This window comes from Thunnus thynnus, chromosome 16 (assembly GCF_963924715.1).
Source record: "Thunnus thynnus chromosome 16, fThuThy2.1, whole genome shotgun sequence".
Lineage (NCBI taxonomy): Eukaryota > Metazoa > Chordata > Actinopteri > Scombriformes > Scombridae > Thunnus > Thunnus thynnus.
This window is the reverse complement of record NC_089532.1, coordinates 4137087-4155937: the sequence shown is the minus strand read 5'-3', so window position 1 is coordinate 4155937 and position 18851 is coordinate 4137087. Positions and strand designations below refer to the sequence as shown.

Here is an 18851-nt window from a genome sequence, read left to right as displayed (position 1 = left end):
GTGAACTCTGATAAATAGCCTCAAGTGATGTCACTTTAGTCAGCGTCATTTCGGGCTGAAGACTACAATTTTGAAAATGAAAAAATGTGAGGGTGTGGAGTTAGAAAGAAGTGAGGTTGCCAGACCTCTGTAGCCCATTCCTCATCCTTGCTGGAGGCTAACAGCTCCAGGCTGTATTAGCCGCTACTAGCATAACACACTGGAATCTTGGCCAGAACTGTCAGCGGTCAAGTTGCATCCTGGTTAATGTAGGCAACAGGTTTACACAAGGAAGAAAAATGTCTGGAATAAAAAAAGACGAAATCTCTGGTGCATTGATTTTGATCCTTTTAAAAAAACTTTCTTCATGAGTCCAACAGTGTTTTAGGAGTGTAATGCTAAATTTGTGAAGCACTGTTTTAACATTGTTGATCCACTATCAGTAGATCTTGAGTGTGAACTTCAATCTCAGCACCTACATTGTGCAGTTTAAATGATTTCCTATGTTTCTTTCAGGAAAAAGTTGACAAGAGAAGCTTCTCCCGTACCCAGCTTGGTGTCCATGAAGAGTGACAGGTCAAAGGGTCACCCCCTTAATTTTAAAGAACGACACTCCTCACATAAAAAGAAGTAAGCTTTTACTAACATAAAATCTTACTGCATTCATGCATTAAGTGATACTGGTCTAGAGAAGGTTTTTTTTTAGCACACATTTTTATTTTCCAAAATGTTCTTCACACACACAATCTGAAATGAAAACAAAATGATGAACATATAAAAGCAAATATGTAAAGAAAGTGTAATAAAATTATTATCAATCTCAGCATCTACCATGTGCAGTGTAAGTGATTTCCTGTGTTTCTTTCAGGAAAAAGTTGAAAAGAGAAGCCTCTCCTGTACCCAGCTTGGTGTCCATGAAAACTGATCAGTCAAAGGATTACCCTTTGGCATTCAAAGAAGGAAGCTTTTCTGATGATCAGAGGTGAGGATTAATATTGATTATGAAAGCAATATGGGTTGTTTCCTTTCAGTAGATCACTGGGTACAATATTGGATATCATGCTCACTGAGTTGCATCCTCTCAAATGAGGGAATTTTGTATTAAACAGACTGTAACTTTAGATGATACCAACCTGATTTAAGTAATTCAGACTGCTGAAGCCTCATTTTAGCCTCAGCTGAACTCTGGAGTGCATATTTTCACAGAATAAGGGCTGTGGATTTGGTCCCCCATTTCTTACAGTGTAGTCTCGTTCCCAGAGAACAGCTTCAAGGCCAGTGTGGAGAGGAGGAATTGTTACAGCGATCCAGACTCATTTCCATGTACATACTGGCACATCAGTATTGTATTAATACAGACTTGAAAAAAATAGTACCTATATTTAAATTGTTTTTGTGGGTGTTTCACATACTGTACTTGGCCAGAACTGTCAGCGGTCAAGTTGCATCCTGGTTAATGTAGGCAACAGGTTTACACAAGGAAGAAAAATGTCTGGAATAAAAAAAGACGAAATCTCTGGTGCATTGATTTTGATCCTTTTAAAAAAACTTCCTTCATGAGTCCAACAGTGTTTTAGGAGTGTAATGCTAAATTTGTGAAGCACTGTTTTAATATTGTTGATCCACTATCAGTAGATCTTGAATGTGAACTTCAGTCTCAGCACCTACATTGTGCAGTGTAAATGATTTCCTATGTTTCTTTTAGGAAAAAGTTGAAAAGAAAAGCTTCTCCTGTACCCAGCTTGGTGTCCATGAAGAGTGACAGGTCAAAGGGTCACCCCCTTAATTTTAAAGAACGACACTCCTCACATAAAAAGAAGTAAGCTTTTACTAACATAAAATCTTACTGCATTCATGCATTAAGTGATACTGGTCTAGAGAAAGTTTTTTTTAGCACACATTTTTATTTTCCAAAATGTTCTTCACACACATGCAGTCACACACACAATCTGAAATGATAACAAAATGATGAACATATAAAAGCACATATGAAAAAGAAGTGTTATAAAATTAGCATCAATCTCAGCATCTACCATGTGCAGTGCAAGTGATTTCCTGTGTTTCTTTCAGGAAAAAGTTGACAAGAGAAGCTTCTCCTGTACCCAGCTTGGTGTCCATGAAGAGTGATCAGTCAAAGGGTCGTCTCATTAATTTTAGAGAGAGACACTCCTCACATAAAAAGAAGTAAGGTTTTACTAACATAATATCTTACTGCACTCATTCTTTAAATGATACTTGTCTAGAGAATGTTTTTTTCAGCACACATTTTTATTCTCCAAAAAGTTCTTCATACACACAATCTGAAATGAAAACAAAATGATGAACATATAAAAGCAAATATGTAAAGAAAGTGTTATAAAATTAGCATCAATCTCAGCATCTACTATGTGCAGTGTAAGTGATTTCCTGTGTTTCTTTCAGGAAAAAGTTGACAAGAGAAGGCTCTCCTGTACTCAGCTGTGTGTCCATGAAAACTGATCAGTCAAAGGATATCCTTATGGCATTCAAAGAAGGAAGCTTTTCTGATGATCAGAGGTGAGGATTAATATTGATTATGAAAGCAATATGGTTTGTTTCCTTTCAGTAGATCACTGGGTACAATATTGGATATCATGCTCACTGAGTTGCATCCTCTCAAATGAGGGAATTTTGTATTAAACAGACTGTAACTTTAGATGATACCAACCTGATTTAAGTAACTCAGACTGCTGAAGCCTCATTTTAGCCTCAGCTGAACTCTGGAGTGCACATTTTTACAGAATATGGGTTGGTGATTTGGTCCCCCGTGTTAAACTCAAATATATTGCTTAATGGAGATTAAATGCATGTATCTGTGTGTAAGTCAAGACATAATAGGATCTAATAAATTCCTTCACAGAACTGAAGTTCCCCATTGTCAGTCTGCTCTGCTGGATCAAATAGACCTGGACTCTGTATTTATGGTTTGTAAATGTGCAACAATACTTTTTTCTTGTGTGTGTAAAAAATTTGATTACATTAATAGTAGTACTGAACATTTCAGACCAGTAGGTCTTTAATCTGTGCAAGATGGAATTTTTCTTTGAGTTTAGTATTATATTGAATTCATGGGTTACTGTGTTCCAGCTGCTTGAGGAGAGCATTGTCACTTTTGTGAAGAATGAGCTGAAGATGTTCCGGTTAGCTCTGACTCCAGATTATGCAGAATCTTCAGAGATGCAGAGCAAGGATGAGGAAGTAATGGACATTGAAGAGGAAGAGCAGAGGAGGAGCAGCACAGAGTCATTTCTGAAGATCACACTGCACTTCTTGAAGAGACTGAAGCAGGAGGAGATGGCTGACATTCTGCAGAGCAGTAAGAGGATTTTAATACTTTTAACATGAAGGAAAGAGGAAATAGGATATGACTGAATTTCTAAACTGTTATAAATGTGGACACTGGTTAAGGAAGTCCTGAACATGGGTTAAACTGTACAGGTCCAAATCGCTCAGGGTTCAAATCACTTCATACCAGAGCTGCATACCAATTCCTTACATTTTCAAAAATGATAATAAACCGCATAAATATAACCCATGAATAGATAATAAACTTACAAGTTATATTTGACTTGTCATCAAATATAAGCCATCTCTTCAACTATGGGGGTAATTTCGTGTCTTTAAAGAGCAGTCATAAAATATGTGAGAGCAAACCTTTTGGATTGCAATCAAAAAATATCTAATTGCACTGAAAAAATATTCACTAGCAAACAAAAAATTGTTGTGATATCTGATACATATCATTTGAGACCAAAAGACTATTTGTATTTATTATCTGCTGTTTCCATCCATGGTTGTCTCCAGCAATTTGACTGTCCTGGAAACGTCATGGGCATCCAGCTAAAGTCTTAGCTCCTCACACTGTCACTCCAAGGTTGACTGGCCAATAGAGACACATTACTTACACCACATACCGCGCAAACATGCCAAACAAAAACTTTTGCACTGAGAGGGAAGCTTGTGGGAGTGCAACCAAACATGTAGGAACTGCAAGCAAATGGAAAAACTAATTGTGATGGTTTTTGGTTTGAAATGAAAATAGTTATGATTTCACTTATTTTTGTATTTGACCTCCAGAACTTTTGTTTGTCTTACTTTCTATTACTTGACTGTTTAGGTTTCAATTGATTTGTACCAGATCTCAAAACTGCTTTGCAATGCTAAAGGTTTGCTTGCTAAAACAAAATGTTAGGCTTCAGTGTAAACAGTTGCATATAAAGTTTACTTGATGGGAACTGTACAGGATCACCTTATGATCTTTGTGATTCTTTTTTCTGTTTAACGTAAAAACAGTCAGGTTATGTGATAATCGGTTATTTCAATGTAGTGATGCTGCGTTGTGTTGAGGATGCACAGATCTGGCTTTTTCTCTCAATTTCTATTAAAATACCTCAACTCAGGATATCTGCTGATACTGAGAACCAATCCAAAACCAGGACTCTCTGTGTCACAAATGTAATGTGTGTTATTATACTGTGAGTGAAGATATATAGTGTATCAACTTCAGTTCAATGAAGAGAGCTCAATTGAAAGTGAGTAACAATATTTATTGCGGTAAGACACAAAGAAAGGTTTTGGTGTTAAGACTCCATTGATGTGAAGCATCTTCATAAAGTGTAGGCCCTTATGAAGATAAGAGATAGGACAGGATCCCTGCAGAGTCTAGACACAGGTGGTGGTGGAGTGGAGCCAGCAGGTGGTTGATGGATACTTTTGGACAAGTCTTCCTGATAATCACGGAGGTCATGGTGGTGATAGGAGGAGGTGTGCTGTGTAATATAGGTCTGAAAGACAGAATGGCAGAATTGCAACAATATTTAAAGAATGATATCAAGAGTCTGATTGGCGTGAGGAACGTGGGTAGAAATATCATTGATCAGGTACAGTGACGCAGCAATTGAGAATGAAGGGATTTTGAAAGCATGAGAATACAGAAGTGACAGACAAAATAGAACAGGAGGAAACAGCACCATTCACCCACTAATGAATAAAGAAAGAATGTGCAGAATGTGAAGGTAGAAATCTTCCTTATTGAACTTTCACCAAAGCTTCATTTAAATATTTACCTGATCTCATCTACATCTAACCACTCCACCTGTGCATGGATTTGTACCTCATAAACCAAAACTGAACAGCTGAGATTTACATATCTCCTCCACAGTGTTTTTGTTACTAATATTTACTCATAAACTCATATTGATTCTAGAAAACAAAATTCCTCTCTTTGTTTCCTACTAACATCATCATCATTTATCCTGTTTGTTGTTTTGTCAATCAGGAATGCCTGCTGTCATGTGCCAACGTAAACTCAAATCTAATCTGAAGAAGAAGTTTCAGTGTGTGTTTGAGGGGATTGCTAAGGCAGGAAATCCAACTCTTCTAAATCAAATCTACACAGAGCTCTACATCACAAAGGGAGGGACAGGAGAGGTCAATGATGAACATGAGGTCAGACAGATTGAAGCAGTGTCCAGGAAGACAGAAAGACCTGAGTCAACAATCAAATGTCAAGAAATCTTTACCCAGACACCTGAAAGAGATCAACCTGTACGAACCCTTTTGACCAAGGGAGTGGCTGGCATTGGGAAAACAGTCTTAACACAGAAGTTCGCTCTCGACTGGGCTGAAGGCAAAGCTAACCACAAGACACAGTTCACATTTCCATTCACTTTCAGAGAGCTGAATTTGCTGAAAGAGAAAAAGTACAGCTTGGTGGACCTTGTTCATCAATTCTTCAATGAGACCAAAGAAGAAGCTATCTGCAGCTTTAAAGAGTTCCAAGTTGTGTTCATCTTTGACGGTCTGGATGAGTGCCGACTTCCTCTGGACTTCCGCAACAATGAGATCCTTACTGATGTTACAGAGTCCACCTCAGTGGATGTGCTGCTGACAAACCTCATCAGGGGGAAACTGCTTCCCTCTGCTCGCCTCTGGATAACCACACGACCTGCAGCAGCCAATCAGATCCCTCCTAAGTTTGTCGACATGGTGACAGAGGTGAGAGGGTTCAGTGACCCGCAGAAGGAGGAGTACTTCAGGAAGCGATTCAGAGATGAGGAGCAGGCCAGCAGAATCATCTCCCGCATCAAGACATCACTAAGCCTCCACATCATGTGCCACATCCCAGTATTCTGCTTGATCACTGCTACAGTTCTGGAGGATGTTTTTAAGAGCAGAGAGGGAGGACAGCTGCCCAAGACCCTGACTGAGATGTACATCCACTTCCTTGTGGTTCACTCCAAACTGAAGAATGTCAAGTATTATAGAAGAGCTGAGACAGATCCAGTCTGGAACAAAAAGAACAAGAAGATGATCATGTCTCTGGGAAAACTGGCGTTTGAGCAGCTGCAGAAAGGCAACCTGATCTTCTATGAATCAGACCTGACAGAGTGTGGCATCAATATCAGAGCAGCTTCAGTGTACTCAGGAGTTTTCACACAGGTCTTTAAAGAGGAGAGAGGGCTGTACCAGGACAAGGTGTTCTGCTTCATCCATCTGAGCATTCAGGAGTTTCTGGCTGCTCTTCATGTCCATCTGACATTCATCAACTCTGGAGTCAATCTGTTGTCAGAAGAACAAATCGACTGTCAAAGGTCTAATGCAGTACATGAAAAATCTGACCTAAAATGCCTCCACCAAATTGCAGTGAACAAGGCCTTACAGAGTCCAAATGGACACCTGGACTTGTTCCTCCGCTTCCTTCTGGGTCTGTCACTGCAGACCAATCAGGCACTCCTACAAGGCCTGGTGACAGGATCAGAAGGAGGATCACGGACCAATCAGGAAACAATTGAGTACATCAAGAAGAAGACTGGGGAGGAATCCTCTGCAGAGAGAAAAATCAATCTGTTCTACTGTCTGAATGAGCTGAATGATCACTCACTAGAGCTGGATATCCAGCAGTACTTGAGCTCAGGAAGTCTCACCGCAGAAAAACTCTCTCCTGCTCAGTGGTCAGCTCTAGTCTTCATCATACTGTCATCAGGAAACGATCTGGATGTGTTTGACCTGAAGAAATACTCTGCTTCAGAGCTGGGTCTGCTGAGGCTGCTGCCAGTGGTGAAAGCCTCCACAAAATCTGTGTACGTTTATAGATACTTGGACTAATTGAATATATTTGTTATTTCTATAGTATTTTAGACATAATAATGAAAAAAGCATGGCAGTGATTAGCCATGTCACCTCACAGGAAGAAGGTCCAGAGTTTAAATCTTCCAGGATTTGGCATGTCCTTCCCGTACCTGCATGAGTTTCCTTTAGTGTCTTGTGTCCTCCCATAGTCCACACGTAGATTAGGTGAATTGGCGAATTTAAATTGCTTGCAGGTCTGAATGGTTGTCTACTGTATGTGTTAAGGTACATTCACATTACGTCTGGAATCAACAGAATTTCCCTGTTCTCGGCCCTATAAAGGTCTTAATGTCATGGTTTGGATGCGGGTAAAAAGTGATCACAAACTGTAAACAGTCTATAAGAGTGACGTTACAGTTAGTAATCTGGTAATGTGATGATTTACTTAAATGGTGAATACACTGGAATAATAATTCAATTTCCAACAGTGCAGCAATGTTTTCATTGGCCAAATTAGCACATCTACCCTGTCAAAGTTGAACAAAGGTGAACTCTGACCTGAAAATCTGCCGGAGCTGGCTGGTGATTGCACTGAAACAGGAAATGTATGCCTATATTTGCACATTGGATGGACTTCAATTGAAGTAAATGGGAAACAATATTTTCAGGATGGAATTGTAATAACCAGACCTTTAGACTTGTGATAAATGGGCGACTTGTTCAAGGCATACCCTGCCTATTGCCCAATGTGTGAAGCAGTCAATCAGTGACTTTTAACAGGTGTTAGAAAGTAGGTTAGAAAATCAATGGATTATTGGATGGATGGGGAAAAAAGAAAAACTAACTGTTTTTTTTTCCTTTTTTCTTCAGAGTGAGTAGCTGTAAACTGTCATGGCGAAGTTGTGATGCTCTGGCCGCAGTTCTAACCTCCCAGTCATCTAGTTTGAGAGAGCTGGATCTAGGTTACAACAATCTGCAGGATCAGGAGTGCAGCAGCTCTCGAAAGCACTGGAGCATGCAGATTGTCGACTGGAAACTCTCAGGTTAGTCTAAGTGACAATTTTTTCTTCATTGATTTAAGATATTTTCTCCATACCAATCATTCAGTACAGCATATCTGTTTATAATTGGCTCAGTCAAATTGCACTGTCACAGTGGCGGCTTTGCACAGTTGTAACTACAACTACATTCAAATTAATATGTCCCTACCCTGGTAACTAACCAGGTATAAAATTGATATTTACGTTTCACTGAGCACATTTACAGGAAGATGTGATTTTAGACTGAGTTATATTGTCAAGCTCTCATTTCCATGTAAGCTGAAGTTCTTGGTGACATCCTCTGTCAACCTGTCTGTCTGTCATGTCTGTCTAGACACATGATAACGGTGATGGCACTATACCATAAATGTATTATAAGAGCAGGATATCAGACTGAAAATGGCGCCCATTTAGTCTAATAAGAATTGCTCGCCTGGTGCATACACCAAAAATAGTTTCTAGCTTCTGGGTTTGCTTCTGTGTTGTGCAGGCCACTGTATATGCAGAATAGTGTTTCTCCCACTGGCCCCACCCATGAGTTCCCACTTGTTTTTTAACATATTCAGCACAGGCCCCCTTGCTGGGCCTTCCCACACTGGACCAGTCTTTACACCCTCTCAGGCCCTGTTTATACCTAGTATTAACATGCGTCTCGGGTGATCCAATCACAAGTGGACAGCTTTAAGTATGTCTGTTTACACCTGGCATTAACATGCGTCCTGAGTGACCACTTGTGAGGGAGGTAATCCACCTCCCATTTTTTAAATGGGAGGTGGATTACTATTCTGCCCTCGCAGATGCGTCATACTGCATAGGTAGACAGATAGCTAACACAAGACTCAGTAGGCTGTACTTCATGTTGAGTGTGATTTACTGAAGCTTGAGATTGTAAAACTGCAATCACAAACACAAGAATACATAATACGTCACACAGTTGCAATGAAATATGTGCAACAATATTATAACAATTTTCTTCTTCACAAGCTTCCAAGTGAGGTAACAGTTAGCCTATACAACTTACACAGACCAACCAACATAAATTTGCATTAATGTGTTAACTTAAAATGTAGCCTATGCTAGAGATTAGTTTAGATTATTAACTCAGCAGCTAGTTAACTCTTCTCATAAACAACAACAAATCCTCTTAACAGTGTTTCTGAAGCACATGACTAAATTACAAAGGTAGGTAACTGTGCTCACAGACAGATCTACTCCAAGGATCAAATGAAAAACTCTTTGGGGCTGCACAGAGCCTGCATGTGTGCTGCTTGGCTGTGCTGTGTAAACTAAAAAACAACATGGAGGATACAGCACCTTTGAAATAACCTTGAAAGCACAGTACCTCAACCTGCCTGAAGGTGTCACTGATTTACAACAAACACGGACTGGTGTCAGAACAATTACATTTTTTAATTCAAATGAAAAACAAAATAATTTGTTTATCCTGTTATCAAACAAGTTGAACACAGCTTTGGACCAGGAGGCAGCAATGCAATTCCCTCCCTAGTCTGTCAGAAAATAGACGTCAGTGAGTAGGCGGTCCTTCAATGTGGTCAAGGATGCATTGCGATTACATTACTAAAAGAATGTGGCCACATGTGGCCCAGACCACCTCCCAATGTGGTCTGAGTGATCGGATCTCAATCCATCCTCAATGCGTCTACACCTGTATTTAGAGCTGTCCACTTGTGATCGGATCACCCGAGATGGATGTTAATACCAGGTGTAAACAGTGCCTCAGACACCAATTCAAACTCTGTTTTTCCCCCATCCCCCATTGCTGAGCACCCCTGACCACATCTGCCCAACTGCACTCTCCACAGTGATAACCACGCCCCCACCCGCATGACTGTGATGATTGGCCAAGTTAAGAGACAGCTGGAGAGTGTTCACCAAGGCAAGGCTGCAGGCCCTGTTCATATCAGTCCCAGGGTCCTAAAGTCCTGTGCTACCCAGCTGTCTGGTATCCTGCATCACATCTTCAACCTGAGTCTGATGCAGGGAAAGATACTGGTGATAGGAAAACATCTTGTTTAGTACCACTTCCTAAGAAAGCCATCCCATCTGGCCTCAACGATTTCAGACTGGTTTCCCGGTGGCATTGTGAGAATCATGTTTGGAGATGTTTGAGTCAGTGAGGAACAGGAGGTCACTGAACAAACTGCTCTCCATCATGAGCAATTCAGCCCACCCCCTCCATGACACCCTACAGAGACCGAGGAGCTCATTTTCCAACAGACTCATTCAGCTCTCCTGTCATAAAGAACTATACAGGATATCATTCTTACTGTTCACTATAACACTGCACATCAGCTCACCTCTGTATGACACACCATTGCATTACACACCATTGCACTACATCTGTAAATATTGTTTTTCATCAGACTTGTATTGTATACAGTATATTTATTATTCATGCCACTTTGTCTTGTGCATCGTATTACTCTTTTTCTCTACTATTACTATTCTGTTTTTGATTAATATATTGCATGTACTGTGAATATTCAATACCTAGTGTCTTGATATGCAGACCTGCAATTCTGCCTTTTAATTTATTGTCATTTGTTTGTCATTTGTTGTTATATGTTATTGCTATCTATCTATCTGTCGGTCTGTCGTTCTGTCTGTCGTTCTGTCGGTCGGTTTAATCTATCTAATCTGTCTGTCTGTCTAATCTATCTATCTATTCTATATCTATTGCTTCCTCAGATTGACAGGCTGCACACTTTCAGAGGGAAGCTATAAAGCTCTGGCTGCAGTTCTCAGCTCCCAGTCCTCCAGTCTGAGAAAGTTGGATCTGAGTAACAACCACATGCATGATTCTGATGTGAAGCTGCTCTCTGATGGACTGAGAAGTCCACACTGTAAACTGGAGAATCTCAGGTTAGAGCGGTTTATGATGCTTTTGTATAACAGTGTTCTGCAACAATGGTATTGCCTGTTCCCTTCGTGTTTTGTCTTAAATGTTTACATTGATCAAATTACATTGAAGAAAGCCTTCATATTCCAGCTTTTTACAAAATGTCATCTTTATCTATGTGATGCCCTGATAATCTGAAGTTGTATTTCTGTAAGTATCTTTTAGAATCTCTTTGCAGCAGATAAACAGTAGACCCCTCTTTGTCCAGAGAAAGTTACTCTTGAAACCTTAACACCTAAAATACAAAATGTCTCCATCTTATCAGGTTGGATCAGACCTACCTCAGAGGGAACTGTTGTCAAGAGTTCTCATCCATTCTGAGCACTCAGTCTTGTAGTCTGAGGAAACTGGATCTGAGTAACAATGACCTGCAGGATTTAGGAGTAAAACTGCTGTCAGCTGGACTTGAGAGTCCACACTGTAAACTGGAGTCTCTTGGGTAAGCATTCATCAGTGTGTTGGACAGGTAAAAAGATCCTGTTAATTCTCATACAGCTAATGTGGATCTTCAAGTAATGCTGAGTTCACACTGAACGATTGTAGCCCTGATTTTCCACTCGATAACAGTTTTTAGAGATTGTTGGCAAATGCCCCAGATCAGAGGCAAATCGGCGTTCGCTCGGCACTTGATCACTATGTGTGAACAGTTCAAAGACGGGATTTGATGGACTCGCTGATGAATGGCAGACGCTAGAAAGATGTCAAGCAGGATAAATATCTGGACCTGTGGAGGAGTCAAAATGTATTATGAAAAGTGTTGTGACTGGCAGTGAGGATGGCAATGAGCTAAAGCCAATGAGAGTGCAAGACACGGGGTGAGGGGAAATATTTCCTGTGTCACTTCTTGCGTGTTTTCTTGACAAAACGTAGTTTGGAGACCAGACAGACGCGTCAGGGATTCCTCCTGGTGAAAGATCAGTCATGTAGTGTGTAAACCAAATGACTTCAAGATTTACGATTACAAGACAGAACGTTGTGTAGTGTAAACAGCAATCTGATAATTTTGAAAATCATGTAGTGTGTGCTTAGCATTAGAGTTTTGAATTATTATTTGTGGATGATATAACATAAAGTTTCATACATATTATGTTTAAATGTTATATGTAATTATAATAACCAGGTTTCCATCCAAATGTAGCACAGATTTCAATGAAATTTCCAGTTGATCTGCAAAAGAAAAAGCAAATTGATCCTTATTGCCATCCACTGCTGTTTTGTAAATATAAAGAGTTGGAATCATAAAGATAAACAGTTGTTGGCACTAATTGAAACCATTAAACCACTGAAGAAGAAGAGAATGCAAGACATAATTGAAACAGTGCGAGTTGCAAAGTGGGAGGGTCCGCTAATTCCAAAAGTGTTTTTTACTCATTCCTCAATCGATCTCCTTAATGTTACTGAACACAGAAACTTAGGACTCTCTCAGATAACGTAATGGTCATATATGATTTAATTATGACCACCAGTTATAATTATTTCAACTTTGTTTCTGAAAAATCACATTTTGTCCCTGATTTTGGCGGACAGCTATAAATTCTACAAGCCTTGGCTGCAGTTGCTATGGAGAAGAAACCAGTCAGAGGTGTGAATCAGAGTGGTAATGAGTTCAAAATGCTTAGTTGTTGTTGTTGTAAACAACTGGTGACTGGTTCACATCTCTGAAGTGTGAAATTCACTTGTGAATGTATAGAAATGCCTGTTTTATTGACAGTTGACTTAAAATGAACTTTTAAATATGCATTTCATTCGTGACTTTGTCTCAACACATATAGGCTACATGTTGAGAAAGAGAGTGGCAGTCATTTTTCTGTCTGTGCTGTTGAAATTGAAAATACCAGAAAGAAGTTTAAAGATTCTGTCACAAATTGATTCAGGACATCTGAAAGTGGACTAAATAAAAATACAGAATTGATAATTAATTCATCTATTCAAATTGGAGTCTGTCACTGTTTCCCCTAGATTTTAACTGCATTAACTGCAGAATAGTATGCTCAGATTAAGTAAGGTGTGTTTGTATTGTGTGTATGTGTTTTATAGGTTGTCAGGCTGTCTGATCACAGAGGATGGCTGTTCTTCTCTGGTCTCAGCTCTAAACTCCAACCCCTCTCACCTGAGAGAACTGGACCTGAGCTACAATCATCCAGGAGTATCAGGACTGTTGATGCTCACTGCTGGTCAAAAGAATCAACACTGGAGACTGGAAACTCTCAGGTATGGAGAGGCTTGCTGTCAGGTGCAGTCAATTTCTGATAGAGGCATAAGAGCTGCAGTTGCAATCTGTGTGGCTGAATTATACTTCTCTGTCCAAGTGTTTCGTTCCTTGTATAATGGTTCCATGTACATGGCTCTCAAACTGTTGCGATGGTCAGGAAAATTCATTGTCGTTGCAACAACAGATAGTATGGAGTAAGTGAATTTGGCAAAGAAAATACTTTAACATACAATTTGAACAGAGTTGCTAAAATGAAAAAATTAGATAAAAATAAGTATTTTTTATCCTACGACATTGACAGTTCCCCCTATGCCCCAAGGGGCAAGGTTTTTGGTACTGACTAATGATGTCAGTACTGGTAATTTGATCTGTGTGGCATGCAAAGAAATTTCAGTCTGCACTTTTATGGTGTGACTGGAACCTCAGGCTGATGACTACAGGCAAGGTCTTGAAATTAAGTTTCTGAGCATGGTTACTTAATGATACTTTGACGGATAGAGGTGACACATATCATTGGAGAGGTTAGACTGTGTTGTTTCTAACCCTGTGTTTGATGTTGATGTGTTTAGTAGTTCTGTAATTAAGATAAAAAGGAAGAGTTGATGTTGGATGCAAGTTGCGTCTTAATATGGATGTTGTTGTATAGTACCAGTCAAAAGTTTCGACACACCTACTGATTCAACGATTTTTCATTATTTTTTACTACTTTCTACATTGTAGAACAATACTGAAGATATCAAAACTATGAAATAACACATATGGAATAAACAAACTAAAATATGTTATATGTCATATTTTAGATTCCTCAAAGAAGCTACTGTTTGCCTTGATGACAGATTTGCACACTATTGGCAATATCTTAACCAGCTTCATTAGGTATTCACCTGGAATGGTTTTCAATTAACAGGTGCACCTTGTCAAAAGTTAATCAGAGGAATCTCTTGTGTTCTTAATGCATCTGAAACCATCTGTTTTGCTGAGGTAGTGTTGTATTCGAATGCAGTAGTAATCCATATTATGGCAAGAACCATTCAACTAAGTAAAGAGAAACAAAGGTCCATCATAACTTTAAGACATGAATGTCAATCGATCCAGAAAATTTCCAGGACTGAAAGTTTCTTCTTGCAGTCACAAAAACCATCAAACACTATAATGAAACTGGCTCTCATGAGGAGCGCCTCAGGAAAGGAAGTCCAAGAGTTATCACTGCTGCAGAGGAGAAATTCATTAGAGTTACCAGCCTCAGAAATCACCAATTAACAGCACCTCAGATTAGAGCCCACATTAATGAGTTCAAGTAGCAGACACATCTCAACATCAACTGTTCCGATGAGACTGCATGAATCAGGCCTTCGTGGTCCAGTTGCTGCAAAGAAACCACTGCTGAGGGAGACCAATAACGAGGAGAATTGCATGGGCCAAGAAACACCAGTAATGGACATTAGACGAGGGGAAATCTGTTCTTTGTTCTGATGAGTCAAAATTTGAGAGTTTTGGTTCCAAATGCTGTGTCCTTGTGAGATTCAGAGAAGGTGAATAGATGGTATCTGCATGTGTGGTTTCTACCGTGAAGCATGGAGGAGGAGGTGAGATGGTGAATGGAGGCTTTGCTGGTGACACTGTTGGTGATTTATTCAGAATTCAAGGCACACTCAAACAGTATGGCTACCACAACATCCTGCAGTGACACACCATCCCATCTGGTTTGCACTTAGTGGGGCCATCATTTGATTTTTAACTGGACAATGACCCACAACACACCTCCAGGCTGTGTAAGGGCTATCTGGCCAAGGAGAGTGACAGAGTGCTGCATCACATGACCTGGCCTCCACAATCACCTGACCTTAACCCAACTGAGATGATTTGGGATGAGTTGGACTGCAGCGTGAAGGAAAAGCAGCCAACAAGTGCTTAGCATACTGTACTCCTTCAAGAAAACCGTCCCAGGTGACAACCTCATGAAGCTGGTTGAGAGAATGCCAACAGTGTGCAAAACTGTCATTGAAGCTAAAGGCTACTTTGCGGAATCTAAAATATGAAAGATATTTTGGTTTGTTTGCTTTTCTTACTAAATGATTCCATATGTGTTGTTTTATAGTTTTGATGTCTTCAGTATTTTTTTACAATGCAGAAAATAGTAGAAATAAAGAAAAACCCTTGAAAAAGCAGGTATGTCCAAACTTTTGACTGGTACTGTATGTATGTAATGTAATGTTTCATGCACTGATGTAAGACATCAGTGCATGATAATGCAAATAAAATACCAAATACAGTATACAGTACAAGGTAATAGTATGTGGACAAGCAATTTAAAGACATTACCCCAACGCCTAATCTTTCTCCTTTCAGTGTGGACAATTGTGGAGTCCAATGGTTGAAACCAGGTCTGAGGAAGTGTAAGTGTGTTTTCATTTTTATTTATGAACACAGTATGACACACATTCAACTCTTAAGCAGGAAATTTGATCTCAAATCAGAAATATGTATTGTAAGAATAAACACTGGCATCTCATGTCATCATTAAAATTGAAATTGAAAATAAATGATCAATCTGTTGACAAATAATTTAATGATTTATAAACTGCTGCTCTTCTGTGTACTCATCTCTCCATCAGATGCCTGTGAGCTAACGCCAGACATAAACACATCACACAGAAACCTCTTGCTCTCTGGGGAAAGAATTTTGAAAAAGATTGATGAGGAGCAACCATATGCTGATCACAAGGAGAGATTTGACTGCTGTCAAGTGCTGTGCCAAAAAGGTCTGAGTGGCTGCTGTTACTGGGAGGTCGAGTGGGAAGGACTGGTTGATATTGCAGTGACTTACAAGGGAATCAGAAGGAGAGGAAACAGCGCTGACTGCAGGTTTGGAGGGAATGACAAGTCCTGGAGTCTTTGTTGCTGTGGTGGTGGTTACTCTGTCTGGCACAATAACAGAAAAAATGTCATACACCCATCTCGGTCCTCTGCCTTTGACAGAGTAGCAGTGTACCTGGACTGGCCTGCTGGCACTCTGTCCTTCTATGGTGTCTTCCATGACACACTGATCCACCTCCACACCTTCAGCTGCACATTCACTGAACCCCTTTACCCTGAGTTTGGAGTAGGGTCCTCAGTGTCTCTGTGCCAGCTATAAGAGGGAATGTATGAGGGAATGTGAATGAGAAGAGCTCAGAGACATGAACTCCTGTTACAAAAAACAAGCCCCCCCAAAAGTTCAATGAGTTAAAGTAAAGTTAAAGGGGACCTATTATGCTCATTTCCAGCTCTATATTTTTATAGTGGGATTCCACTAGAGTAGCTTTGCATGATTTACAGTTAAAAACTCTTTATTTTTCTTATACTGGCCCTTCATGCCTTATACAGGCCGTTTAAGCTACTGTCTCTTTAAGGCCCCCCTCCTGATGAGCCCATTCTGTTGTGATTGGTTAGCTCACGGCTGACTTCCAATGGCTCAGGAGGCTACGTAAACAAACTGTAGTAGCAGGATTTAACTTCTTTTTCTCCTTCTTTTCTCCAATGTCAACTTCTCAAATCTATCTGTACATGTTTAAGCCCAAACCTGAAATCTGAACCTGAAATATGTGAGTGGACAGCATGAGCATCCGCAGCAATAAAGATTACAGCAGGATGTCTCTGTTTGCTAAATATTATGCTTATTACCTGCTTATTGTGTGACATAATGGTATAAGTTACATGTGGGAAATGTGCTAAAATGCCAACTGAAGTGGAAAATATCTGCTGTCAGGAAATAACAAAGGTAACGTAACATAGCTAGTAAAATGTTATTCTGCTGTCGCCGAATGACTGTACAGTATCTCCCTGCACTGTGCGTGCTGTGCCTTGAGCAGATGTCTATATAAAGAAATCCATCACGAGTTCATGTCAGCTCGTCTCAAAAGTAGGGAAAAAAAAAGTGGAAACCAAGCGTTCGGAGCAGTCTGAAGCCTGAGCTTTCTGCTCACAGGGATTACTTTTACATATATTTACCTCATTATTTGAAACTTTGGCCACATTTAATATGAACATCCAACATTGTAACATTATAATATGACAGAACATAAGGATAGTAATAGGATAATAATAATAATAATAGTTCCTCCTTTAAGTATAAAAGCTGCCACATACAAAATAATCCCATTTATGTTCTCAAGAAATTGAGAAGTTGAATTTATAAAGAAGGAAATAAGTCAAAAAAAAATTATGGGATAAGTTGAAGAGTTGGACAGCTAGAAAAACATTGTTGAGCCAGTCACTTTTTTTTTCTTTAGTCCATTAGCTGTCGTATAAAATGTTTTTTATTTTGTTTTTACTCCTTTGGTTTGTGTATAATTTGCCTTACCTATAGGAATATGTATTTACTTTTAATATTATTGTATCTCATTATCTTAATATATTTAGAAGCACACTACAATATTGCTTTAAATGACTTTATTAGAACTTTATATAAGTGCAGAAGCAAGAAAGAAGACAAACATGATCTGTACCGATGGTGAACACCATGATTGCTGTATGAGGTGCATAAGTCTAAAAACGTTAAACTAGAGCCTGGGGTGTTGTCTGATGATGTCTGAAGGTAAAGCACTTTTAGCTGGTCCAAACAGTCACTCTTGAAAGTATGGTAAAAAGCCTGCAATCAGAGGAACAAGAAAGCACAACTGTTCAAATTGAGGATTACTGCGCGCACACAGTCAGCATTCAGTAAAAATTTACATAATTTACAAATATAAATTTTATTTTTTCTCCCCTGACAACATCTAGCTATATAAACTAGTAACACTTTGCAAAACTAGCATATAAGTTGCTCTTTGATGATTTGATGACAGTAAATGCTGAATGCATCGGAGCAATTTTGAAACAAAACCATAGTAAATTTGAGGTAATTTTATTATGCCCTCCCTACTTGATTGACCTAACATCATAACCTTTGTAGTCTGTCAATTAATGCTCAGCCAGTAACTTTAAACCAGGGATTGCTCTTTGACTCTGATCTCAGGTTTGATGCTCAAGTCAAAAATATTGTACTTCCTACCTTCCTTCATTCCTATAACCATCAGTAAAGACTCACCGGCTTTTGAACAGAGGACCTTTTGCCTGCATATTTCATCTTATGCATTATTCGCTACTGTCTTTTGTGTCTTTTTTCATTTACACACTTTGGAGCATCTTATAACTGTCATTTATTTATGCAGTTTGTATATATGGGGAGATGTTCTGAGGCTTATTATGGTTAATCAAGACTGGTGGTGAGTCTGTGTCCACTGGGAAAAGGGAGGTTCTGTTATGCTTATGGCTTCAGAGACCTGGGCACCAATTTATAGATTGCACACACATGGCGAAATACTTTGAGTTTTCGCTTATTAAGTCTCAAATTGCCCAGACTAAAGTGCATTCTATTTTCATTTTATTTGACCTTTTTTTTTATTATTATTATCAAGTGTCATGTTTTTTTTTTGACGTTTCTATGTTCATTTTATGTATTTTTTCATGTGAAGCACTTGGTGCATGTAATTTCTTTTGCTGTAAAGCACTATGAGCTGCATTTCTTGTATGAAATAAAGTTATTATTATCATATAAAATCTGCAAATTTATAATATGTTAGTTTTTTCT

At 39.2% G+C, this 18851-nt stretch overlaps 1 protein-coding gene across 1 annotated transcript; it reads left to right on the top strand.

Moving 5' to 3' along the window:
* The first annotated feature begins 853 nt into the window (after positions 1–853).
* On the top strand, positions 854–17565 carry LOC137199728 (NACHT, LRR and PYD domains-containing protein 3-like). The gene is given in 14 exon segments (XM_067614231.1): positions 854–961; positions 1685–1798; positions 2050–2163; positions 2401–2514; positions 2858–2921; positions 3085–3313; positions 5276–7079; positions 7939–8048; positions 8051–8111; positions 10818–10991; positions 11294–11467; positions 13066–13239; positions 15590–15636; positions 15856–17565. Coding segments are annotated over 14 exon segments (3768 nt in total). The 5' UTR covers positions 854–893; the 3' UTR covers positions 16377–17565.
* The last annotated feature ends 1286 nt before the right edge of the window (positions 17566–18851 follow it).